Below are 27515 nucleotides of genomic sequence, written 5' to 3'. Positions count from 1 at the left end.
AATCTAGAACGAACAAATTTTGCAACACGATGAAATGCGTGGGCAAGACAAGTTAGATGTAACAGCTTCGGATACAATACTTGCAAAGCTTCTGCAGATTTGCACATGTATGGTGCTGCATCAGTCACTAGAAGGAAGACATTGTTATGCTTGATACCATCAGGCCACAAAAGTCCCATAGCATCACTAAAGAGTTTTGCAATGGCATGATGGTTGCATCGCAGCAACAAATCACTAGTTAACAGGATAGGCTAGCTGACTTCATTATCTTTCAACAAACCTATTACAACATTACCAACATGTCGCCCCTCTTCATCAGTTGTTTCGTCAATTGACACCCAAATAGGACCATCATCGCTTTCCCCACGAATCGAGTTCATTGTTTCCACATATAAATCAGGCACGTAATGCTTTCTGATTGTAGATTCATCTGGAACTGTTTCGTGTGTGTATTGTTGCAGAAATTCACGAAGTACTGTATTGTTTAATTTCAAAATAGGGGTATCAGTACATACCTTAGCACGGCACAGATCACTTGAATACTGAGACTTCCGTGGCCCTGGACTACTTTGAGCTTGAGATTCAGTTACTAGCAACTACTTTTGTGGTTTAGGTTTTGAAGCTCGGGTCTGATGGCGTGATGTGGATATGTGTTGCACAACTTGGGAATGTTGAGCGCATGAGACACCCTTCTCACAAACCTGGCAATAAAGCACTTTTCCATCTGTGGAAAAATGCTCAAACTCTTCCGTGAAATGCTTAAGTCTTATTGAAAACGGGGTTTTGTCCTTTGGCATCTTGGAAACAGGATTTGCTGACAGCACAGGAGATTAAATATTCAATAAAATAGCTCACACTTTCCCTACGTCATGTGTTGTGGCGGCAGGCGCTTCCCTTTTGCAAATCAAGAGTTCAGTGTTATCAATTGCGTGAATGCAAACTTCCCCATCTTATTTAATATTTTTCGCTGAAGGAAAATATTAGTGGGGCGAGTTTGCGACAAAAACACGATAGGCAATTGTAAAGCCGCGTCGCGATAGTAATTCGATTGAATTATTAATCTCACGTAAGGATGTGAGCGCTACTACTGCGACCGAGAGTGTACGATTGCTAATCAAATCATGTTGTGTCCAACTCTCTCTACCAATCCGCCAAACTACGCTTCAATACTATTTTAAAGGGATGAAACCCAGTGAAACAATAAATAAATAAATAAATAAATAAATAAATAAATAAATAAATAAATAAAAATTAAAAAGTAAAAATAAAGCAAGCACTTTAAATTCAAAGAGAGGTGAGTGTTTTCTTCTTTTCAAAGTCTATTGTTGAACAGTTTTTGTACGAAAAATTCCTATAAAACATGAAAATACCAAGAAATATGTAAAATTATGTGCTCATGAGTAAAATATGTAATTATATGTGCATAAATGTAAAATATGTAAATATATGTACTTTCAAATGGGTGTTTTTAGGCACTATGGGTCACAAATGACATTATTACCCTGATTTGGTATAAAAATATAACCCCTACAAAAATATGTAATTAAATAATTATCCGGGCCCTACTTATTACATACTGCATGCAAGAAGAAAGAAAACACTGATAATTCATGAATTAGAAACTCCAACCGGAAGTAGGCTCAAATCTTGCAAACGGTGCGAGGTAGTGAGAAAAAAAAATCGATATAATTTCCCCTTTATGATTCGCCTTGCCGATTTTTTAAGAACAAGACGTCTTTCACTTTTGTCTGTAAAGGGACATGTATAGTTGTTGTGAGGAATGAGAAGGATATTTATGCTCATATGCGAATGATGCGCTGTATAGAGAGCGCAGATTCAGCTAGTCTATATATGAAAATGCTAGGTTTATGTGTTTGTGGTCAAGAACAGTTTATATGTTTGTGCCCAATCCTTTCGTCAATGAGACCTCGAAAACCACAAGTGTTAGAAACGTGCCCGTCGATTCAAATTTTGTGTATATTTGCCAGTTCTCATTCAAATTAAAAAAAAAATCGTCTCAATTTTACTTTTCCACACTTTAGGCGTCGTTTTGACCCTAATTACTTTAATATTGCCACTAGAACATTAAGGTTGATACCCTTGTGAAAGACAAACAGTAGAGGAGCTACGTATAGCGGGTTGATGGACATTTCAGGCGCTTTGCTTTAACCTGAATGGGAAAACCTATTGCAAGCTGACAACTTAGAAAACTTATATGTGGACCCACAATGAGATGTGCCCGGATATGGAATTATAAGAAAAATCGTATCGCATTTGGTATCGTCTATCACTTATTCAAGTTTGCCAGAAACTCACCCCAACATTCTGTATATTAAAATACTACATTTGTATGTTTGTCTAGTATAGCAATTCTCTGTCTTTGAGTGTCTTGCTGTCTTTTAACTTGTGTTTGTAAAGGGGCTTGCACAGATATAGTGAGAAGTGGGAAGGAGATTCACGCTCATATTAGAACTGTGCGCTGTGTAAATATAGCACAGGTTCAGCTAGTAAACTTTTAAAAAAAAATGAATGAATGTTTAAACATAAAAAGTGAAAAAAAAATAAGCATAAAAAATATAGTTAATGCTAGATTTGTTTGTGATACGAGTAAAATGAAGAAACGGGTCTAAGGCTATGAAAACATTTGATGAGATTTATCATAACTGATTATCATGACGCATTTAGCACGCCTAATGCTTTTCAGTCTTAGTCATTTCTTAATTTAACTCCACTAACATAAATATGTTTTTGTGTAATTTTTGAATCTCTTTCTTAGGGAAACTATAGTGTCGACAGACACTGAGTCTCATGTAGACATATAGGAAAGGAAACAAACACAATTTTACGATAGAAAATGTATTTAACTATGACTAGATAGAAAATAAAATGAAAAAAGATTTTAAAATGTTTTTAAAAAATAAAAATATAAAACATATCGTATTAAAATGTAAAAAACATGTACTAAAACTTAAAAAGTAATTCTGGTTTTAAGAAAATTACTTTTTAAAAATTAAAAAAATCCTATTTATGCATGCCTGAAAAGAAAAGCCTGGGTGGGAAGCGCTCTCCTATGCAATCAATTTATAATATGCTCTATAAGTAAATGAGAGTGTTCCCCATTCTTTTCTTTTTATTCATGCATAAATAGAAAATTTCTCAGGTTGGCAATAATTTTTAGGTTCATACGTTTGTGGTCAAGAAGTTTATATGTTTGTGGCCTATTCTTTTGACAATGATATTTCGGACACAACAAGTTCTAGAAAGATACCGTTTTCACTGATCGATTGCAAATTTTGTGTGGATTGTTCAGTTCTAATTGAGTATTTAAAAATGGCCGTTATTTCTTTGTTACATATTTTAGGGGTACACTGGAAGTATTGAAATTTTAAAAAGTAAAGCATCATATCGTACGAGTTATACATTCCAACGCTACAGGTTTGCATATGGAGTTAGTATATCTCTCCGACATTTGATTTATGGCCAAATGATAAAGAAAATGAAGGATAACCATTTCCCCTGTCTTCTTAGATGAATCTTTATTGTTTGGAGTGTTTGCCCAATGAACACCATATATAACTGACATTATAATTAATTATTTGTGTAAAGCATTTGCTTATTACATACTGCATGCAACAAGAAAGAAAACACTGATCATACATAAATTGGAAGCTCCAGCCGGAAGTAGGGCTGTTCCGATAATCGAGTAATCGATAACAATTCGATAAAATTTCAAAACCGTTTCATCGATAAAGAATTTTAATTTTATCGAATTATCGAACTTTCGAGACTCCCGAAATGTTCGAGACTCTCGAAATGATCGAGACTCCCGAAATGTTCGAGACTCTCGAAATTATCGAGACTCCCGAAATGTTCGAGACTCTCGAAATGTTCGGGACTCCCGAAATGTTTGAGACTCCCGAAATGTTTGAGACTCCCGAAATGTTTGAGACTCCCGAAATGTTTGAGACTCCCGAAATGTTCGAGACTCCTGAAATGTTCGGGACTCTCGAAGTGTTCGAGGCACTCGAAATGTAAAAAAACATTAGACAACTTCAAGACACTCGAACTCTTCGAGAGTCTCGAATTGTTTGAAAGCAGCAAATACAGAAATATATCAATATGATCGCATTTGTCGAGTCGCTTGAATATTTTGAAAAGTTCGGGATTATCGGAGTGTTCGGAAGAAACAATGAATTCGTGGTTATCATAGTTGTATATAATATGTATTACATATATGCAGAGTGTTTATTTTAAAACTTCTCTCCTTAGCAATGAAGTGAAGGAAAAGTTTTTTCCCCACAGATCTGTATAATGTTTAAGCAGTCTGTCAGACGAGAGAAAGAGGAAGAGAAAACATGCATCACCTGAATGGAATTGGAATCCAAGACACCATTAGTCTACTAATAGTCACTTTGCCGATTGCGCCAATAACGGGGCAGGCAGAAAAATAATTTTAATACGATTTCGAGGGTTTAATTTAAAGTTCTGTATAGAGATAGCTACTGATATAGGTAGAGGTAAGGAAAGTCGATAAGGCTGAAGACTTATCAAACTTCTGTTTTGAAAATTTACTATCCGGCGCTCGAATGCCCTTCGAGTATTTGAGATTGTCGTGAAACAAACCTTGAAAATTTTGGGTGCGAAGCTCCCTATTACAGGCCGTCCTGTCTGTCTGTTTGTATGTGGCATCCGACGATAACTTTCGAACGGATTGTCCGATTTTAAAGAGGATTGGTCTAAATGCATATGTCAGGTATCTGTTGCTCTTGGTTACTTTACGATATTTGATTTTCTGCATAAGATGCCATGCGGCTCTGGGCATTACCAACCTCAGATTCAATGCGTACCTGCGAGGGGGGATGCGGTCGAAGCGTGGTGCCGACAACACCACATTCATCTACGACTGAGGGCACACTCCCTACATGCCCTCATGGCATGGTGCTATGCACAAGAGAGAACTTTACATATGATAGAACGAAGACTAAAGAAAAATGAAATGAAGTGAAATCTTCCTACTATTATGTCTGTTAAGCTAAGAGAGAAGTATGATTAAGGCAAGTGAATGATGATGGAATAATTGGTGGAATGGGAATGTGGAAGGAAACGGGAGTACGCCGAGAAAACCCACGGACACGATGTTGTCCACCACAAACTTACTTGGTCAGGGATCGAACCAGGGAGGGACAAAAGGGATGAAGGGGAAAGGAGAAAAACACACATCCTCTGACTTACATTTCAATGGCTCTGATTCAATTTCCATATCCAATTAAAATAACTTCCGATCACTTCTTAAGGAAAAATAGAAAACATTATTTCCTCAAGAGTTCTCTCAGCTGCTTCGTATATTGTTGCAAACAGACTTTCAAAGAAAGATGGTCGTGCAGTTACTTGCTTTGCAGTTGTTGAAAGAAATATTAGACCCTATCTCTCCTGTCGTGTCCTGCATACAATAGACTACTTATCACTGTTTCTTTCTTTTCCGAAACAAGAAGCCAATGTCTTTGAAAATCGATTGCGATTACATTGCACTTCGGTTGTAATCAGATTTTTCTATGGGAAACAAGGTTATACTGCTAATTCAAGCTGAAACGGTGCTGGAAAGTGTGTTTAAGTTACTGTAGTGAAAATGTCAGCGAAAAGATCATGTGGGATATTCGGATCATTCTGAAACTTGGATATTTGGATAGGGCACATACTAGTTACTAAATAAAATCTTAACCGGACTACGGTAGATCCTATAGTATTGGAGCTATGGACCTATAAAGTTCATTTATTCATGTTTTCGGCATCCTATAACTCCAAAAGGAAGCATTTGTGCACCCAGGTTGGTCTATACTTTTTGTTTTATCTTGGTCTCAGGATAGGGTTGCCATATTTTGAAATTAGAAAAGGGGGGATTCTAAACCGTAAGTACTGATGTGAATTTGCGCATTAGAAATACTGACGATCTTTCTGACCATTTTTTTAGTGATTTCTTTGTTAAGTGACACTTCCAATGTACTTTTCTAACAAAACTAAAGTAAAGAAAATTTAGTTTTTGCCTTTAATGTTTTATTAAGTTCAACAAATGTGAGTCTCGAATTGTAAAGTAAGTATTAAATAAGTATTACAGTAAAATATCTCTAATAAGGATTTCTGTAAGACAAGTTTTCAAAAAAAAAAAAAAAAAAAAAAGCAAGAGATATATGGCAGATGTTGTTCATACGGTTTTCTCTCTAAGGAATACAAAATAATTTCTAAACTTTTATCGTAAGAAAGCTAAAACATATTTAGGAGTCTTGGTCCATCTCTTATAAAATTTCTTATCATTTTCAAAGATTTCTACTTGAAGTCATACTAACATACGAAAATACCACAGTTTCACAATATATGAAATACAGTATAAACATTTAAAAAAAAAAATACTAATAATGAATCTAATCTAAACAATATGCTAAGGATACGTAGATTCAATTTGCAATCATTTCTGAATATATAAAGACTAGTTGAACATATATATTACGTAACAACATAGACGTGTTCAGTTGAACTGGACAGAATGTTATCAAAGAAATACGCACCCATGAGATCATACATTAGTATTCATGGGTTGAACCAAAATGTGTATGATTATGTCAAATTTTTTACAGTTTTCATTCCCTTTAACTTCCTTTAAAAAATCTCGATGGCATAAAATCTTATCATAAAATTCTACGCATGATACGTCTTTCATATTGTACAAAACCAGTAGTAATAATTTGACAGTTTTTGCGTTCATCTTGTTTCTGTCATCTGTCCATTCGCGATTCTGATTGACACAGAAATGTAGCGGTTTACGTTGAATATAACAACACTTTATCAACAAAGTCGTCTTAGATTTTTCTCCAATCCAAAAAAGCGGGTGGTTTTTCGTGATTAAGAGATGATTAAGCGGAGGACGAATATAAGACCTGAAAATCTGGTGGTATCCGCTAAAATTAGGTAATGTGGCAACCCAAACGTTGGCGGTGTTGTTTTGAAACACTCTATATAAAATAATGCACCACGTTATTCTAAATTGATGCAAAACTCTTACGTTTTTAAAACCTACATTATTCGTTCAGGAAGCAATCTGCCTCCACCAAACGACGCTTCTGGATCAGCTAGTGTGTGGATTCATCATAATGTACAAACCAACTGTATAGAACATATGATTCACTGTCGAGGAAATAGATTTATTTCCGTTTTTCACCTTCATTAAACTTAGTGATGATGTCAAGGTTTCCCCCGGGTAGTCTTATCATACGTCCTAGATACAAGCCCGATCCGGAAAATTGTCTGGGATTAACTAATGCCCGAAATTTTAGGGAAAATGAAAGACTGGGAAATTTCGCTGTGTTTGGTCAAGTGCTTGGCTTGTAATTCTGTCTTGTGCTGATATTTATGAAAAAATCAATAACGATAAGGTGTTCTTCGCAAGAATACTTTACTCAGGAAAATAATTAAGACAATAATATAAAAAATATATTTTAAGTATAGAAAATGAGCATAAGCATTTTAGGAAGTTAAGATTAGATTTTTCTTAACTTCCCAATAAACGCACACATCGTTCTTAAAAATATCCAGAAATTATGGTAATCCTACCCCGGGAGATTTTGAATACATGGAGGGTGAAAGTAGCAAAAATACTGGTAAACCACGGTGAACATGATCAGAGATATGTCTGTGGGGAAATATTCTTCCTGAACAACCCCTGAAATCACCACTGATTTGACTAACATTTATTTTACTGAAAGGCTAAAGGGGGAGTTTGCGCCCAAAGCATCATTATATCTGATTGCGGCAATGTGTGAACTAGTGGCCGTTAAGAGAAAGCAAACACGACAGATGCTAACATATTTGGCTTAAAAATAAAATTTTGCTATAACTTTTTAGCAACACCGGTGCGTGATTAATATGGTTGAGGTGTTGGGCGTATACTATATCGTATGAAGAGCAAATTACCCTATTTGTACGTTTAAGACCGTATCTCTGGCAACACTAATACACTAGCTGTTAGCAAATAACAAACAAGAGATAAAATTCAGGGAAAAAATGAACGCTTTCTGTGTGTGTGGGGGGGGGGGACGAAAAAGCAATCCCTTTCTGCACGCTTTCCTTTCTCCTCACAGATACAACTTTGCAATAACTTAAATCAGATGAAAAATGTTGTTTGACTAGTTTGGCTGCAAGAAGGAATCATTGGAGAGGTGAAGGACCGAACTGTCCATCACTACTTTTGATAATACCCGAAACTTCAATAATACTCGAAGTTTCGATAATACCCGAAACTTCGATAATACTCGAAATATCGATAATACCCGAAACTTCGATAATACTCGAAATTCCGATAATACCGGAAACTTCGATAATACTCGAAATGTCGATAATACCCGAAACTTCGATAATACTCGAAATTCCGATAATACCCGAAACTTCGATAATACTCGAAATTTCGATAATACCCGAAACTTCGATAATACTCGAAATTCCGATAATACCCGAAACTTCGATAATTTCAAATACTCGAAAGGTTTCGAGTAACCGATGACAACTCGATAAATTTTCAGTCCCGAAGTTCGATAGGTCCTCAGCCTTATCGAACACCCCTAGCCGGAAGTAGGCTCAAATCTTGCAAACGGTGCGAGGTATTGAAAAATAATCGAAAAAAAATCTCCCCTTTGTGATATCCTAACCGATTTTTATCAAGATGTCCTTTACTTGAGTCATGTAAAGGGACATGTACAGATGTTGTGAAGAATGACAAGAAGATTCATGCTCATATGTGAATGATGCGCTGTATAGAGAGTGCAGGTTCAGCTAGTTGTTTTACATTCCCTGATCATTCACAATCTCTTCACAACTAGGTAGATTACTGTTTTCCAAATGTGAGAAGAATGTATCATCTTTAGAGTCTAGAAACTATCCCGCACAAAAATGGTACCATTCATATTAGGAGTCATCAACATCGTACCCGGACCCAAGTTTAGTGGTCGTGGTCTCACGTCCTGTTTAGAGATAAATCAAGGTTCAGATACATACCAATTGCCACGGACTACGCCAGAATACAAGAAGCCATTAGCTGACCATCAGGAAAAGTAGTCAATTTAGTTGGATAGCATTATAATCGATGCCTGCCCCTATCTCTACATGGTTGGAACTGGATCCCTGACCGCTTGGAGATACAAGATGAGAATGTAGGGGGTACTGTCGGTCCCAGATTCGTTATTCATACACGATCATGTCCGTCCTCATACAGTTGCATGCCAGTGGCGGCGATTGGACGTTAAAAGTGGGGGGGGGGGGCAAGACATGATCTGAATATTCCTATATCAATCTTAGTTTTCCTGGTTGTTTCTAACACTTTGTTTTACGAAAGGTTGTATAACTAATAGGATACTATATTTTTAAGTTAAAATACTGTATATCGTATTTCATATTTTATTAAGTAAATTGACAAAACCAACGCAAGTTGGTACTAGACGTTTGTATTCTGAAATAACGAAAATGTAAGAAGAGATTTGATTCCTTTCTCATGAACATCTTAAAATTCTGTCTGGAAAATTGTGTAATCAGATTATTTAATAACGAATTTGAAAACCAAATAAATAGAAATAATAATATTAATCATAGTAATGAATGAGTTTTGCTTTGTATATGCTATACTGAAACTGATGATATTTGAACAACTTAATTTTTAATTCCACACATGCTATTAAATGCATGTTATTACTCTTAGAAAATGAAAGACAGTAAATACTACAAGCATATGCTACGACATTTAAAGCAATATTTGCTTTTGAAGCTTCCCGAAACATGTTCGTTGCCATTAAGTGCAGTTTTCACTTTCTTGGAACACATCAAAAGACAACAATACTTAGAAAATGAAAATGAAATGAAATCTTTAAGTTTTACGTCCCACGGTTATGCCGGTTAGGCTAAAGGAGACGGTGATGATGAGTAATGAATGAAATGGTGGAATGAAGAAAGTGGGAGGAAACGGGAGAACCCCGAGAAAACCCACGCACACGGTGTTTGTCCACCACAAAGTTCACTTGGCGGGGGCTGGGATGGAACCCGGGACCCCAAGCACCAGAGGTGAACGCTCTACCACTGAGCCACCGCGGCCCCAACAATACTTAGAATCACTCTACACTCCAGCTATACAAAATAATCCTAAAACCTAGAATTATGTTGAATTCACTGTATATACAGTTACATTAATTGTATATACAGTTACACCCCTAAACACACACCACTTCACTCGTATATTACATTACAAAACAATGGAAAAGGTAGAAGTTGTTTCTTATTACGCTCTTTTTAATCAATATTCCTTACTTTAGAAAGAAGATAAGACATTTTAGGAATTGTCAATTTTTGTGCAATTAAAGAATAACTTGTGAAATACTTTTTTTTTTTGCTTGCGAAATGTTTTCTTAATTAGTTTCAAAGCGGCTGACTAACATATCGAGCCCTTGTAAGAAAGGGTTATAGAAGCAAAACCTGCTAAATCCATTTTTGAATTTTGTCTGGGAACGAAGAAAAAGTGACGCCCTCATGTTTTCAGAATTGTTGAACAACTTATTTTGTTTAATAGTTGATTTCACTCATTTGTATTAAGTAGGGACCTCTAAACAAGAAAATTGTTAAACAATTCTGAAACATAACGACATCACTTCTTCGTTTCCTGACAAAACTGAAAATGGATTTAGCAGGTTTGGCTTCTATACCTCTGGATTGAAAGTATGCTCGAATTGTTGTGCTCCAATGGGTTAATTTTTGAGTTGTTTTCCGTCGCACTTAAAACGCAATTCCTGTAGCTTTCTTAACTTCACGGGAAGACAACCAATACGTACTCACGCAACGGCAAATGTTACATAGCACCATTTTTCTTATGAAACAGTAATACATACATAAACTATATTTCCAAATGAAACTACGGTATATACATTAATGGGTTGCTTCAAAAAAGTGGGGGGGCAACTTCCCCCCTTTGCCCCCCCTAATCGCCGCCCATGGCTGCATCATAGATTTCTTTATTTGGTTTTCGGTTATTAATGTAATAACTTACAACTTTAATACGTCCATGAAGCTTCCATTGGTACAGCTGCATTATTTGTCAGTTATATTGAACTATTCTCTCATTTTCCCCAAAAGATTCATGAGCTTCTTTGTGGCTAAGCGGTTAGCGTACGCGCCTTTTGCGTGGGAGACCCGGGTTCGATTCCCGGTGGGAGCTCATGTGGTTCGGATTCCACGTTAATCAGTAGGTCCAGTCTCATATAGCCTCATTGCTGAAAGGGACGTTAAACTCTAAATCAACTCAACTCAACTTCAAAAGCTTCATAGATTATAGGCCTACATATCGTACTAAAATGGAAATTGTTTATGGGCTATGTCAAATTGAAACTCTAAATCCATAATAACTATTTCCATTCACTCCTGATTCCTCTTAACACATAATTGCTAGGAAAATGAATGACTTAATTGAGCATTATGACATTGACTTCAAATTTTCAGGTGTTCTACAAGTAATGGAAGATTAATTTTTGATCATGAGGATAATTCTATGAGTTGCAAATAATTATATTTAGAGGTGAAACATAGGCGTGTTCCTGGCATCTTGTGCACCCCCTAATAAACTAATTTGAAATGAATCTCTCTTTTTCTTTTTTTCCTTTTTTACCTTTAATTGCCATGTATAATTATATGTAACTCGTCCATACATTGAAAGATTTTATATTTTAATACAGTGAAACGAGTACATGAAAATATTATAGTGAGAGCGTGGGCGGGTTTTAATCACTTTTGAGCGCACTCGTATGAAAAAAAAAGTTTTGATTTAATTACTTATGTGCTCACTCGTATGAAAAAAGTTTTAATTTAATTACCTTTGTGCACACTCGTATGAAAAATTTTTGATTTTATTACCTTTGTGCACACACACATGAAAAAGTGTTGATATAATTACCCTTTGTGCACATCCATGTGAAAAAGTTTTGATATAATTACATTTGTGCACACTCATGTGAAGAAGTTTTGATATAATTACCTTTGTGCACACTCATATGAAAAACTTTTGATATACTTACCTTTGTGCACACTCATATGAAAAAAAAAGTTTTGATTTAATTACCTTTGTGCAGACCTATATGAAAAGTTGTGGCTACACCAACGGATAAAATCTGATTTATTATTTTAAAATAATGTTTTGGAAAATGTGTGATTTATTTGTTGAGTTCGATGATCATCCGTTGGAGAATTGATTCATGGAAGAGATGAGCAACAACATTTGAGCAGATATTGTGACATCATTAGAAATATTTGAATGATTAGTCATACTGGTACATGTGTATTTTCTTGAAGGTGTGTCTCACTCTATAATAATGTACGTCAGAGCTTCTATTAATTGTAAGTAGAGTTCCTGTTTTATGCCCTTCATAGGATTACACCATTGTGAAAGTGAAGAAGGAAGCACTCTGCAGCTCTTTAGCTTGACTCACACATTCGTTTGCTTTCCTTTACATCAGCAAAAAACATCCCGAGGCCAAACTTAAATATTTACAGGATGGATCACGATGCACACAATGTTCCCGATATAATCTCTTTTTCGACATTTTGTTTTCTGCTTTTAAAGATGTAGGCCTCTATACATAACTTTAACCAACATAATTCATGAGAATGTACTCTAATTAGTTTTTATTCGATAAAGGAAGATATCCTTTATTAACGGCGTTAATAACCTCACCTACATCACCTTTATTCTTTATCCCATTAATTCATATGAGAAATTATTTTTGCTTTATATTAGTATAGTACTATACAATTTATTAAAAAGTATGTGTTCCTAGTGGGGATTGTCCCTCTGCGCTCTTCAAGTGACGTCCTGTTTACACCATGTGAATTTGTAGTGGGATTCATCACGTTCATGGGATTTCTCGGAGTTCTACTATTTTTTCTCTCACATCCTCATTCCACCAATTCCTTTATAATCACTGACTTCCATTAATCATCCATCTCTTTTAGCCTACAGGGCATAAACGTGATACGTAAAATTGAAAAATTTCATTTCCGAACATGTTTCTACCGAGAATCGAACACGGAACCATGTTATAAAAGCGCGTGTACTTCAACACGGGAGTTTTTAGTCTACATATTTCGTGGGATCATTTTTAAGCGTACTTTTCTTAAAAAATATTATTGAATTGAATTATCATTTGTTTATTCCCATTGAATTACTTGTGTGATAAGAATCAGTTCGGTGGTAAAGTGAGAAAAAACAAATCAAGATTTGTGACGATTACTTAAGCGTTTGAACAGCATATTGCGAGTAGTTTACCAGTAAAGTAAAGTAGCATGACTGCAAGCAACGTTTAATATTCGGTAATAAGTGAAAAGCATTTTGTTGTAGGCATAATTGTGTAATATTTGTGTTAGAGCATGCATATGCCCTTTCTCTTCGTTTTCCCCTTAAATGATACGATTACTGTAAGATCTCTCACTTATAGCATTTTGACACACTACCGTGTACGTATGTTTTTTTTTTTTTTTCTAGATATTATACTACTGTACATATGATTGGGTAGACCGTGGGAGAAAAGGTGCGGTGGAGTGAGGTGTCCCGTGGGAAGACCGTTATGCTCTTCTCTCTCCCTCCTTTTCTTTCTTTCGTTTGCTGTCAATGCTCTCTCCCTCTTTCTCTGCTCTTCTGAATGTATTGTGTGAGTGTATACAGTCCAACGGCCTCATGCATTCAGCTGCAGATCCTGTGCGACAAGCGAATAGGCAACACTGCGTTTGTTGGAGCCTTTAGTTTATCCATTCCATTGCCTCTGGTTCTTTTTTCTCTTGATTCGTGTTTGTGGATGATTGTGTGTGTAATATTTGTTAGAACTAAGGTGTTAAAAAAATACTGACTTGAGAAATTTCTTTACCATTGGGAAATGTTAAGTTTCTTTTGCGTTTGGCCTGATGGATACAGAAGTTTGTAGATAAATTCTGTATCCTTGTATATACAAATCTTTGGATAAGGTGTGCTGTTGTCGCGGCTACAAGAATCGAAGTGTATGCTTTGGTATTTTCGTTCATGTAATACCTGATTGGAGAAGCTAACAAGCCTTCTTCCTGGAATAAACCAGTAATTTTTTCTTCCTTCGTAATAAAAAAAGAAAAGAAAAATCTGAAGTCTTCGGCAATGTATGTTATTTCTAATTTGTATTCTTGCAAAGAGCTTATATTCAAGGTCATTTTCCTGGGGTGTTGTTGAGTGTGCTGGTTGTATTCTGATGGTATTTCTCCTCTCTGTTGAAGTCATTGGCGTGCCAACCATGATCCGTGTGGCCTCAAGGCACAGACTGGTCTAACCAGGTGGATGGATCAGAAAACGAGTGTTCGTTCCTTCTAACCAACAGTGTTGAAGGCTATGTTTGAGTTCTGAGCGAGAATAACCCAACAGTAATCACTATACAGTGTGGATGGAGTTTTAGTGATTGTTGTTATTGTTATTATTAGCTTTTTTTTTCGTTTATGGAGCTTATTTATTTTTTAAAAAAGTAAGGAAAAAAGGTTTGTGTTATTGTGAATAGAAAACTACGAAAGTGTGTGGTTTTTCATTAGTGCTTGTTTTTACGTGTTGAGTAAAAATCATAAGTCATGGATGACTGAAGTGAAGTTTTGTTTTTGAAAAGAAACTAATATTAATAATACAAAAAGTGAATGAATATATTTCGTTGAAGTGAGTGTTGTTAATTTTTCAACTTGTCAAAAATAAGTGTTTGAAAATGGGCGCTACAGCTTCTCATGAACCTTTGGAAAGAGCAGCGGCAAAAGACAAGGTATGTAATTCCATATTACATATTATATACATATACATTATATAATGTTTATGCCGATGCAATGGCGTAGTCAGGCATTTGAAAAAGGGGCTTAAAATCCTTGCAAGCGTTCGTAAAGCCTCCTCCTAAATGACAGCAACATCGTGTTTATTACTCAATAGAACAGAATGGAGGATTTAGTTTCCAATGATGACCTTGAAAAAAGTTGAGAGTGTGCTCTATGGTCCGGATGATTAAACTTCTCTCCCTTTTTATTATTATTATTATTATTATTATTATTATTATTATTATTATTATTATTATTATTATTATTATTATTATTATTATTATTATTAATAATAATAATAATAATAATAATAATAATAATAATAATAATAATAATAATAATAATAATATAGGTACGGAATTCAATTTCTATGACAACAGATTTTCTGATCAGGGAAGAGATCGAGCAAAACAGATTCGTAATATTTTAACACTTTGCCGTAAAATAAGCCCAATTAAGATGAAATATCTTAATTATTACTACCGATACAAGTTTTATTAGTTTAACGCCCCACGTATATGCATCGAGGCTAAGATAAACGGTGATGATGAGATGGATGATGATAATTGAGTGAAGTGAATGGGATGAAACGGGAGAATCCCGAGAAAACCCACATACACTGTTAACTTGGCGCGAGCTGGAATAGAACCAGGGAATCCATGGACCAGAGATGAATGGTCTACCACTGAGCCATCACAGCCCCAAGAGATGATGATTATCATTTTCAAAACTAGTAAACACGCTTTACATCTAAACCCCTACCCTTATTCCCCAAAACGGAATTCCTGGTAATACTATAGAAGAATATTTGATTATATTTAAGGCATGATTGAAATTTGCCCATAAATACGATTGATATCTAAATGCTTTAGAGAGCACTCGACGACATTTGTATCTTTAAATCAGGGATGCAAATAACCACTCTCCCGGGACGAGTGGTTCATCGATGCAGGCGAGTATTTAATATCATACCGAAGGTAAGTAAATGATTCTTACTGTGAGATGTGGGCTAGTAGCTTTTTTCTTGGGCGAGTAAAATTTTGTTGCTTATTTGCATCTCTGCTTTAAATATACTCAAATTTAGATTGGATTTTTTAAATTTTAAATCTGTAAATTTAACTTTCTATTGTCCTGGCCTATAGGCTAAAGGAGGCTGATGATTAGCGAAAGTTAAATAAATGCTTATGAAATAATGTTCTCACTACAGCCAAGTGACCACGAAGTCCATTGAAAAAAAAAAAAAAAGTGATCGTAAGCCCAGTGCAAAGCGCACATCTTTTGTTATTTATTGGGAAGTTTGTCAGCGATGCTTTTCAATTATGACATCATTATTTTAATTGTGTACTCTTGAAATGAGAGCTTTGTGCATCCAGAACTATAAATTTCAAAGTATGACTCTTGAAAATAACGAAGTTTGTAGGTATTTTGTTCAAAAATCCCTTCAAAAAGTATCATTATTTTAATAATATGGATGTATTATACAATTATAAGGTATATAATATAAAACGTTCAGTCTGTATAAACCATAAACAGCTGAAGATTAAAAGACGGAAAAAAGTGAAGAAGGAAAATGTTATAGAATTGAATGAAGGGTGCCGTTTTTCCTACAGGATCACTTATCATGAGTGACTGAGACTTCACTTAAAAATTTTAAATGGGAAGGCGTGTCATGTGACTTATTGAAAGCATAAAAAAACAAAACTTTTGTAGGGAAAAAGTTCATGTGGGGTACCGTTTACGGAATGCTCACCATATAAAAGTGAATTCATCCACAATCCCCCATAATAGGGGATCATGTGTGAGAAGCAATACCATCCATTCAATGATCCACCCCATGACGTTTCCCTATCTCACTATTTTGTTCATCTTTCTTATCTTCAGCAGTGTTTTATAATGTAAACCGTGAATTATGTAGTTTCATAGTATGCAATAACATGACGTAGTGCTTTTGGAAAAATACAACTTTATGTTGGATTGGCAACACTGTTAACCTTGTGGTATGCCAAACAATACCCTCCTGAAGGTATTTGCATCGTACAAAATTTTACCGTTTTTTGTCCATTACTTTTATAAGGGCGTATCAAGATAAATGGTCCACGCTGTGTATATGAATAGTTAATTATGGCTTTACACAAATTGACATCAGACTAAATTAAACAAGGTTATGTATCAGTTTTTTTTTTTTTTTTTTTTTACATTTTTCAGGTGTTTTATTGAATTATCGTCTTAGGAAATGAAACTCTAAAAATAACATAATTATAATTTCGAAGAACCATTTTAATTAACTCATCACGGTTTTTCTTTATCATAATATTTACATATTAATGAAATTCAAAATTAGCAGCATTCCACTAGGAATTGAGAAGTTTTGAGTTTTGATGTTATCTTTGAGTATAGACTACTTCTTAAGTATGGCGTGCTCAATTCACAATGGAATTAAGTCCAATTTTTTGGTCGTTTTGGACATATTTCGCCTATGAAAATCTCTGTCTGAAGCTTCTTTAAGAGCTTAAAAGATATGTTGTGAATAACTTTCACAAGAACAACAACAACAAAAATTAACTTTTCCATGTACTTAAGCGAAACACACAAACTTTGTCTCCTTTTCGTACTTTTGATAATTGAAGTTTATTTCTTTGTGCTCTGAATGACACATATATCCGTCATAACATTTCGACATCGCACGTCCGGGAGCTATTGATGACCTGGGATTATATTAGTTCTTGCTCATTGAATGAATTGAAACGTATAGGAAAAAGGAAATATATTTCTTTCATGATCAGTTTCGTTTGTTGACTCATTTACCAGGGAAGCCCATCCTCTTCTGGAGAATGACGCAAACACCTAAATTTACCTGATATGTCCCTCCACTAGCCCTCCCCCTTAGAAGCATGATCTATTTTCAAACTTAGTCAATGGTATTGACGTCCAACCTTACTATCCCCCTTGCAATCGTGAGAATAACCTTGCTACTAGAAACGTGTTGTTCTAGTATAAAAAAGGAAAATGAAATCTTTAAGGTTTACCTCCCACCATCCCGGCTAGGCTAAAAGGGACGGTGATTATGAGAAATGAATAAAATAATGGAATGAAGAAAGTGAGAAGAAACGGAAGAACCCCAAGAAAACCCACGCACACGGTGTTTGCCCACCACAAAGCTTGCTTGGCACGAGCTGAGTTCAAACCAAGGAACCCATGTACCAGAGGTGAATGCTCTATCAGTGATCCACCGCAGCCCATCTAGTATAAATTATACCTTTCGATAAGTTGTTTTGGTTTCTCACTAGTTTGAACCAATTTTCTCCCGATCTTAAAATTTTCATGATGCTTTTTGCTTTATAAATACGCTTCTTCTTCTGGGCACTCTTCCATTTACTGAATGTGGAATTTAAGTCTATTGAAATTACTCGTTAGAGAGGCACGATTTATTTTCGTTTTGTAATTATTTGTTCATTCGTATTGTAATTACAACCGTATGATCTTATTGTCAATTCACACATTTTTTAATAATTGGTCCTTTGTGTGCTTTGCACTATTAGCAATTACTAATTTAACTATACTAAGGCAAGTTGGTTTTCAGTTATAAAAGCAATCAATTTAATTACTTTATTTATAATTGATACACGAGCTTGTACTTGCTCCTGTTTGAGATTCTAGATTAAAAACTCGAACTGACTTATATGATTAGTTAATAATATGTCATAAAGATTATGTGGTGTCTGTTTTTAGAAACCAATTTTTAGCATTTTTCTGTACTCTTGTCGTTGTATTCTAATATTGACGAGAACAGGGTGCTCAGTGGTAGAGCCCTTACCGCTGGTGCTAGAGTTTCCTGCTTTGGTCCGGTCCTAGATCATATGTTTTTCCGGTGGATAACATTGTGTCCGTAAGTTTTCTCGTGATTCTCTCTTTTCCTGCCACGTTCCCATTCCATCAAATCTTTCATGAACATTCCCTTCCATTAATCATCTATCTGCTTTAGGACACGTTGCATACATAATTGTAGGGCATAAAACTACAAATTTCATTGTATTCGTGCTATTGACCGTAATAACCCTGCTGGTTAGACAACCCACTCAGAGGAAACGTCGTGTGGGTTGTATCTTGTAAGGATAAAAAACAAACGACAAATTTGTCTTATACTGTATGTTCGAATTGTCTAAAGAAAGAGAAATACGTGAAAGGCAAGCTAAGCTGTCCTTGTAACCGAATAGGATAATAATTATTGACAAAATTATAGTAACAACTTTTTGCGTAATATCCTTCGACCAAAAAAGAAGAAAAAAGTTTATAACCCAATCTTGCTGACAAACGTGTGCTGCTAGAGATGTTCGGGCTACATATCATGATTCTGGAACTGTGATGTGCCTGTAGGATATCTAACCGTCTGTGTCGGTCGCAGGAAACCTCTCTCTGTCTCTCTGGGGAGAACAAAGAAGAGAAGAGAAGAGAGAGGAAAGAGAATGGAATGATGTTGGTTTCCTCTCTTGTGTCCATAGCAGAAATGTTTGTTCTGTTGAACGCCGTTGGGCAATTCCTTTTGAGTTCTACGCAACCGAACAACTTAGCGAGAACAGGTGTCACTTTTTTCACTTCCGTTTTACCTAATTATCTACGCTACTGGTGTTTGCGTATCCTAATTTATTTTGGGTAGCAAGAGAGGCACACGGTAAATATGAGATAGTTAATTTCTCTAATGTATCTTTCTAACTAAATATGTACGCTATGAAAGCAGTGGATTCAATAATTCGATAGTTTGCCGATAGTGAATTCACTAATTCAATTCGTACTGTATAATCATTGAATTATACCAAGTTAAATAGGTAAATTAGATTGAATTCTATTATATAGTACGTGTTAAATAGAAACTTTTTGTTGTTGTTGTTGTTGTTGTTCAAGGGATTGGTAAAATAAATTTACTCTGTAACTTATCTCCAGAATTACACTTAACTCATTCTATTATTATTTTCTCTTGGAAACATTTTGGTTGCTTTGAAATCTAGTACCCTGTATTATCTTTTCATTACTTGCTTTTGTAATAAATCAAGGCTAATGCTTTTTTTTTTTTTTTTTTTTGCTTAATTGGTTATTATTAATATTCCCATTTCAGCATTGAGGCTTTACAGTTTAAGGTAGAATCCGAACCACATTTTCCAAGGTTCTTTCACTAGGAATCTAAGCCGGGATCCCGCACACCAAGGGCATGAAACTAAAGCCTGTGACAAACATCTTGGCATTTCAGCTACGCAAGCTCTGACGCGATGTTGCCGAATGCTAAGGGGCGTGGTTATGGCTAAACAGACGAACTACAGCGCGAGCAGGTGGCAAAAGATAGACGTAGGTATGTACAAAATAAACGTGGCAATACCGCTGGCCTCTCATTTGCTAACAGCATTTAAAGGGAGCTTGAAGCGCCGCCTTCAAATGCCAAGATGTTTGTCACGCCGCATAGCGACCGGTAACGATACTAGAGGGAGGCATGGGACGCGCGCCCACCGTCTACCCTTTGACTGCCACCCAGACATTTTGTATTGTAAAGTAGTATCAATCTATTATTTTCATTATATATATATATATATATATATAAAATGCTGTTCCCCCAAAATGTATCTGTCTCTCGCTTCCCCCCAAGAAATTAAAGACGGTGTCGTCACTTCTAGCGACTAGATGAACGGGAAGGGCGTTAAAGAGTGGTGTGCATTAAGAACTGTAAAATCTATTGATGTGGCTAAGCGGTTAGCGTACGTGCCTTTGACTTGGGTGACCCGGGTTCGATTCCCGGTAGGAGCTTATGGGATTCGGATTCCACGTTAATCAGTAGATCTCGTCTCATATAGTTTAGCTGCTGAAAGGGACATTAAACTCAAACTCAACTCAAAATCTATTGATGTTATTTGATCACTGGGCTGAAGGTCAGGTGTTGGTGTATAATGTTATAAGATGTTGCACTGGTATCACATTCGACAATTCGGTTTAATGTGAACCAATCAATTGTTCTGTAAGAAACGTTAAATCTTCTTAAACACCATCACTTGCAATATGGAAACATTGGAAACAATGAGAAGAACCAAACGAAAAAAAAAAAAAGAAAGAAAGAAAGATCGTGTATGAGCCAATTTAAGTAATGTGGTTTGTCGTTTTATAAAAACTTCGGAGATCATGAGGGGAAAATACTTTAATGATTCTGTCTCATCGTATCAATGAAAAATAGCCCTGTGTTCCATATTTTTGCATGTAAGGGGCGGATTCATAAATTTATTGTTTTGTTTTCTCCCCGACGTTTTTCCATTATCTATAAACATTATACCAGTAAAAAGGGTAACACGCCTTATCTTATTTATTTACTTACTGCCAATAACATCTTGAAGAACTGACCAATTAGGAAACAGTTTTCTGAATTGTAGCCAGAGAATGTGTGAGTCAAGTGATTTCGTCACTTCTTGTGACATCGAAAGTGCAAGGTTCCGAACGTTAAGTTTTCGGATCCGGACAGAGTGGTTGCTACGTAAAGAAAGTATAGGCCGGTGTTTGATTCATGTAATACTTTTTCCTTTCTTCCTTTTATTTGATCTATAGTTTTTTTTTTTGGGGGGGGGGAGTATTAAGACAGAAAATACAACTCGCTCTTTGATTAGAATATTTATAGGTCAACCCAATACATAACCACTACAAATTCCATATATACAGTATAGTACATTTCTTTTGAGCCCATCAGAAACAAATAATACTGGGAGTATTGGCAGAAGTATTCATACTTCCTATTCATTGTATAAAGTACATATGTAGCATATTCCTTTCGTACCCATCGGAAACAAATGATGATCAAAATATATCGTCTATTCTATTATATCTGCATCAAAGAGAACCATATTAGAATTTTTAGATTTGTTCCAAAGTTGTTGGACAGAAAATAGACATTTTGATCAGTGGCATACGCAGAATTTTATCAAGGGGAGGGGGCTTCACTGTTTCATGTAATTTCAGACTACGCGTGATTTTTGTTTATATGTGGTGTTTATTTTTCCCTTCACTGCTGACGTTCCCATTAAACACTCAATAATCAATCAATCAGTTTTTATTTTTCCATTTTGCATTACTCAAATGTGCGGGGAGATTAAGCCCCAAGACCACCCCCTTGCGTACACCATTGATATTGATACTCATTACTGTTAGTGGCTGAATAAAATACATCTTTAATGATATTCTCCACAAACTAGCGTATCTCGTAGAATACTACCAAATCAAGAATTCAGTTTATCGACAGTGTATTGTAGAATTAGAAATTCATTGCAATGAAAAGGTATGAAATATCGTAGAAGTTGACATTTAACAAGCACTAGAGTTGTATGGGCTACTTCTCGAAATGGAATAACTTGTACGTTGTTAGAAATGACCGATTTTTATTTTTATTTTTTTCTGATATTGTAGTTACACAGTAGCTCCTATTATGACACTAAGCGATCAGTGAGTAGCCTTGAGTGATTGTTATCCCCGTAATTTGATCCCTCACCGGTTAATTACGTCATAAAACAGGTAGTATACTTAGTTTTAAAAAAGTGCTGCGTCACGGTAGAGCATTAATTTTTATTCTCTCTCTCTCTCTTTCTCTTTCTCATTTTACAAAAAATATCAAGAAATTCCGAAATTTTAGATGTCTTTTTCTTCTTCTTTTTGGTTTAGCAATCTCTTGAATGGTTTAACGCAGCTTGCAATTCTTTCTATTACTGTGGCGGCTCTTGAGGGAAATAATATCGTTAAGAATTTACATTTTATTACTACAAGTTAAGGGAAGAAAACTAACCTAATATCTTAATTCTTATGTGAAGTTTTTTTTTCCTGACAAGCGATTTTTTTTTTTTTTTTTTTTTTTTTTGTACCGATTTGAGTTCCCTCAAGAGATCACCACTGTCTATCCTGAAGCAGACTTTTCATTTCCCTGTAATTTTTCTTCCCTACATCTTGAATAATTTTGTCCGTGTATTTCAATTTCGGCCTTCCTCTGAATATTTTAAGTTCTACCATTTCCTCCACACGTAATAGACTGATTTATCCATGACTCATAATGTGTCCAACCATCTTCTCTCTTTTCACCATATTTCTTTCTTCTTTTATCATTTCCATCACTCTTTCATTTTATATCTTATTCATCCATCTAATTTTCAACACTTGGGGATTTCAAGATTGGAGGGCAGATCATTAGCAAGATCAGGTATGCAAATAATACGGTTATTATAGCTAGAACCGAAGAAGGACTACAGGAGATGATTGACAAAATAGTTGACACTGTTAAACTATATGGAATGGAAATCAACATCGAAAAGTCGAAAATCATGTGAATATCCCGTGGAAACACGCCCTTATGGGTCAGAGTTGAACAAAGAGGAACTTGAAGAGGTCGATAACTTCAAGTATCTGGGAAGTATTTTGACAATAGAGGCTTATTGCACCTAAGAGATCAGGTCAAGAATTGTCATAGTCAAAGAAGTATTCAACAAGAAAAGGTCAATCTGAATTAGCAGGCTTAATATTGGACTAAGGAAGAAACTGGTCAAGTGCTATAGCCCCTATATGGAGTGTTGGACTGTATAGTTCAAAGACTTGGACATTACGCAAGTCAGAGAGGAAATATTTAAGGGCCTTCGAAATGTGATGTTCGAGGAAAATGGAGAAGATAAAATGGACAGAGAGAGTAACAAATGATGTTTTAAAAAGGATAGGAGAGAAGATGACGCTTTTAGCCAGCATCCTTCGTAGGAAGGCCAATAGGCCAATTGGATTGGACACATATTCCGAAGAAACTGTCTTCTTTATAGCACCACAGAAGGAAGGATGGAAGGAAAGCGAGGAAAGGAAGAAGGAAAACACAACTGATTAATTACTTGAAAAATAGAAGAAAATATTGGAAGTTAAAAGAGGAAGCTGAAGATCGAGAAACATGGAAGAAACATTTCCAGGCTCAAACCTAAAATAAATAAATAAATAACATAATCCCAAGACCTGCCGAAAGACAGAATACTTAATAATATTATCACGACTACATTCCTAAGGTTTCCGTCACGGAAGAACTAGTAAATATGTAAATATTTTGCTAATGCCGTCATTATCGTTAGGTTTGTTTAGTAGACATTGATGTCGAAAATTTGGTCTGAAATGGTCATTAGCAATTAGACTGAACAGAACTACAGCATTTGCGTTAATTCCAGTTTATGTGTATAGAAGACAGTTCTAACATCCTTATTAAGCGAGTTGCAGCACTTAGTTTAACTGGTAGTGCTGTTTTTGTAGAACATATGAAACAATGTTTATAAGCAAATGTAAACGTACAGTATGTGTGTTTAAACGTTTTATTATTATATTTCGCAGAATTCCAGATTTAAAGGAAGATCTCTGGTCGTGTTATTTCCGCCGTATCATCGAATGACACAGCCTCGCCGATTTGTCATGCATGCCTATTCCACCGTCAGAAAAAAAAAAAAAAATAGATATTTGACAAACATATTCGTTCTCATAGATATTTGACAAGTATTCGTTGTTTTCTTGCCAATTTAGAGCGGAAAAAAGTAACAGTAAAGGTCGTTATTTACTAAATAAATACACAAACATTCATTTTATAGCCCAGTAATAGGACTAGCATAAGGGTTAGAACTTTTCCCTAATTCACGTATATTAAACACTGATAACACACAGATAAACAGCATTTCCATTATAGTTGCTGTGGTATTTTACTGAATGATTAGAGAGACTGCAGACGATCTGTGGTAGAACACTTGCCCGTGACAAAGTGGCTTTAGTTAAATCTTATATCACCTCGTGGTAGAAGATCATGTTCTTTTTTTTTTGGGGGGGGGGAGAACTCTCTCGTTTCTTCTCACATCTTACTTCAATCAAATTTAATTTGAATATGTATTTCATGGTCTCCGCTACCTACTTGTTCGTTTTAACGTAATTTTTACGGCCGCATGTCCTTTGCTGACTTAAACCTTCGCCATTTATGCGGATTTGGGACCGGCACCGTTGCGACTGGATTGTCCCTCGAGTTCATCAGGGGATCAGCAAAGGTTACAAAACTGGGAATGAAGGTACAGGAATCGAGATTGAGAGGGTTTGGTTGCGTGCTGAGCAGGGCCGGATTAATCCATCTGGAGGCCTGGAGCTAGAAAAAAAATATGTGGCCCCTGCTGATTTCGCCTAATATATTTCTGTGAAAGTACGCTAGCAAATTTAAGGGGATATGTTTCGTATTTTTGATCATATTTTATGATGATGATTGTATCTTTATGATTCTTATTAGGTAGTCAGTTGAGATTTTGATCAATGTGGAGGTCCTTGTCTAGTTTGAGGCCCGGAGCTACAGTTCCCCTAAGCCCCTCCCTTAATCCGGCCCTGGTGCTGAGACATGAAAGATAAGTGTGTGTGTAGGGGGGGAGTCATGTAAATGAAGGCGGCCGGATTGCGGAGAAGGGACAAAGCTAAATGAAGATGAGATGTAATGGGGGAGAATCTGAAAGAGAAAGGATAACCAGCCGAAATGACTTTAAGAGTCTTCATCCCGGCGAAATTAAAATACCGCTAATTTTACAGTAATTATGTGATATCTTCAAATAGATAAAAGATAATCGAAATGTGAAACAAGAACGCCCTAGACAATATCATTTTACATGAGAAACCGTTATCACGACTCACTTATCTGCTTTCGATTTTGAGACATTTTGAAAATTGGCATTTATTTTCGCGTTTCTAAACAGCTGAAAACGGAAAGCCACTAGGTGACTTGTGATAACGGTACCTCACGCAAAATAATATTGTCTAGGGCGCTCTTGTTCCATATTTCAATTATATTTTATCTATTTGAAGATATCACATAATTACTGTAAAATTAGCGGTATTTTAATTTCGCCGGGAGGAAGACTCTTAAGTAGATCACTATTGGGAAATATTGTCAGAAACAGCAACCCCAGCCAAGTTGGAAAAGCTGAGGAGGAAGAGGAGGAAGAAGAAGCCTCCGCTATCTTACAGATGTTCTTTTGTTTTAATATCGCGCTTCTGAGTCGAAATCATGTCAGACATGGATTTAAAATTTTACGTGAGATTGGAACCATATTGTGTTTCTAATGGAAATTGAACTTGGAACCACATGCACAAAAAGCCCAGCCGCATTTTAAAGAAATTAATTGTTTTCTCATTAACGCGATTCCGTTCTTACTTTTTCTTTCTTTTTTTCTTTTCTTTTTCTTTTCTTTTCTTTTATTTTCTTTCTTTCTTTCTTTCTTTTTTTTTTTGGATTAACTTTATCTCTTTTTGCGTGGAAAACTGAGCTTTATACACGTTAGGAGCAAATTGGTTCGAATAATACGCTAAGTTGTATGTTCAAGTTTTGTATACCGTCAGTACTAAAGAAAGACGCTGAACTTGGAAAACAAACAATAGATTTAGAAAACAGACCATGCTTATTTCAATATGTTTCAGGAGGCATTGGTAGTAGATTTTTTTTTCTTTTAAATCAAAAGATTCAATATATTTCAGGTAAAACCTTTCTTGTAGGCTTATATGTCGAGAACTATATAAATAGTATATCCAAACCCAAACTATCACTTAACTCAGTATGATATGCTTATTCCGTGTATATATATATATATATATATATATATATATATATATATATATATAAACTCGGTTTAGGGGCCGTTCAAAAATGTTGTTGCCTCTGATGCAAAAAATCCAATATTTTTCATTCGATCAAAAATTTTCTTGTACCCCTTATATCTGGAGAACTACACATAGTGTAGCCAAACCCTAACTATCACTTAACTCAGCATGACACGCTTATTCTGTAAAATATACGAAAATTCGATTTAGGGACCGTTCAAAATTTTTGTGACCCCTTATCCGAAAACTAATTATTGGCCAACATCGCAATCTTTTGATAGTTTTTTTTTTTTTAATCATTCCTAAAATTCTTGTTGCTAATGTAAAATAGAAATTTCTTAATAATTTCTGACAGTGGTTTCAGAATGTATAGAATGTCAGAACGATTCCAAGTTATCTGGCAGACAAGGGGTTTATTTTTACTTGGTTGTAAAGTTTCCGTTGTTTTGGATTTTCCATTATGCAATATTGATTTTCTCTTTCGTAGTTTCCAATAAGTAACGAAATGAGTTTCACAACACGTAGTCGGCTTCTTAAAATATTGTCGAGTGAAATATCGCAAACAGAAAGTAAATCTACTGAATAATTCTTGTATAGAAAATAGTTTTTACTAGTGCTGCCTTAAGATTATTCGAATAATTATTGGAATATTCACTATTCGAATGATTTTTCTTCTGTGATTCCAACGTTTTCAATGTTTGAACAATTGTTCAAATGATTATTCATTATCCGAATAATTGTTCGAATTATTCATTATCCGAATGATTGTTTGAATGATTATTCATTATCTGAACAATTATTCGAATTGTTATTCATTATCCGAATAATTGTTTGAATGATTATCCGTTATCCAAATAATTGTTTGAATGATTACCCATTATTTGAATAATTGTTCGAGTGATTAACCATTATCCGAATAATTATTCGTACAACTATTCAAATAATGGATATTCGAAAAATTCCAGTTCGAATAATTAATTCGAATTTTA

General features: G+C 35.4%; 1 protein-coding gene across 4 annotated transcripts in view; it reads left to right on the top strand.

The window, feature by feature from the left end:
* The window catches only part of numb (NUMB endocytic adaptor protein), a 431069-nt gene that overhangs the window by 62158 nt on the left and 341396 nt on the right, over positions 1-27515 (top strand). Inside the window, exon 1 of one of the 4 annotated variants that reach the window (XM_081758766.1) lies at positions 13777-14834. The exons of 1 other annotated variant lie outside the window; for it this stretch is intronic. In XM_081758766.1, coding sequence (XP_081614892.1) covers positions 14781-14834 — 54 coding nt within the window. In that variant the 5' untranslated portion in view covers positions 13777-14780. Of the gene's footprint in view, positions 1-13776; positions 14835-27515 lie in introns of those variants that run through there. 2 more of the 4 variants (XM_081758764.1, XM_081758769.1) reach the window with 2 other exon arrangements.

This window comes from Thermobia domestica, chromosome 5 (assembly GCF_964235325.1).
Source record: "Thermobia domestica chromosome 5, izTheDome1.hap1.1, whole genome shotgun sequence".
Taxonomy (NCBI): Eukaryota; Metazoa; Arthropoda; class Insecta; order Zygentoma; family Lepismatidae; genus Thermobia; species Thermobia domestica.
The sequence above is the reverse complement of the archived record's forward strand: the minus strand, read 5'-3'. Positions and strand labels throughout refer to the sequence as shown.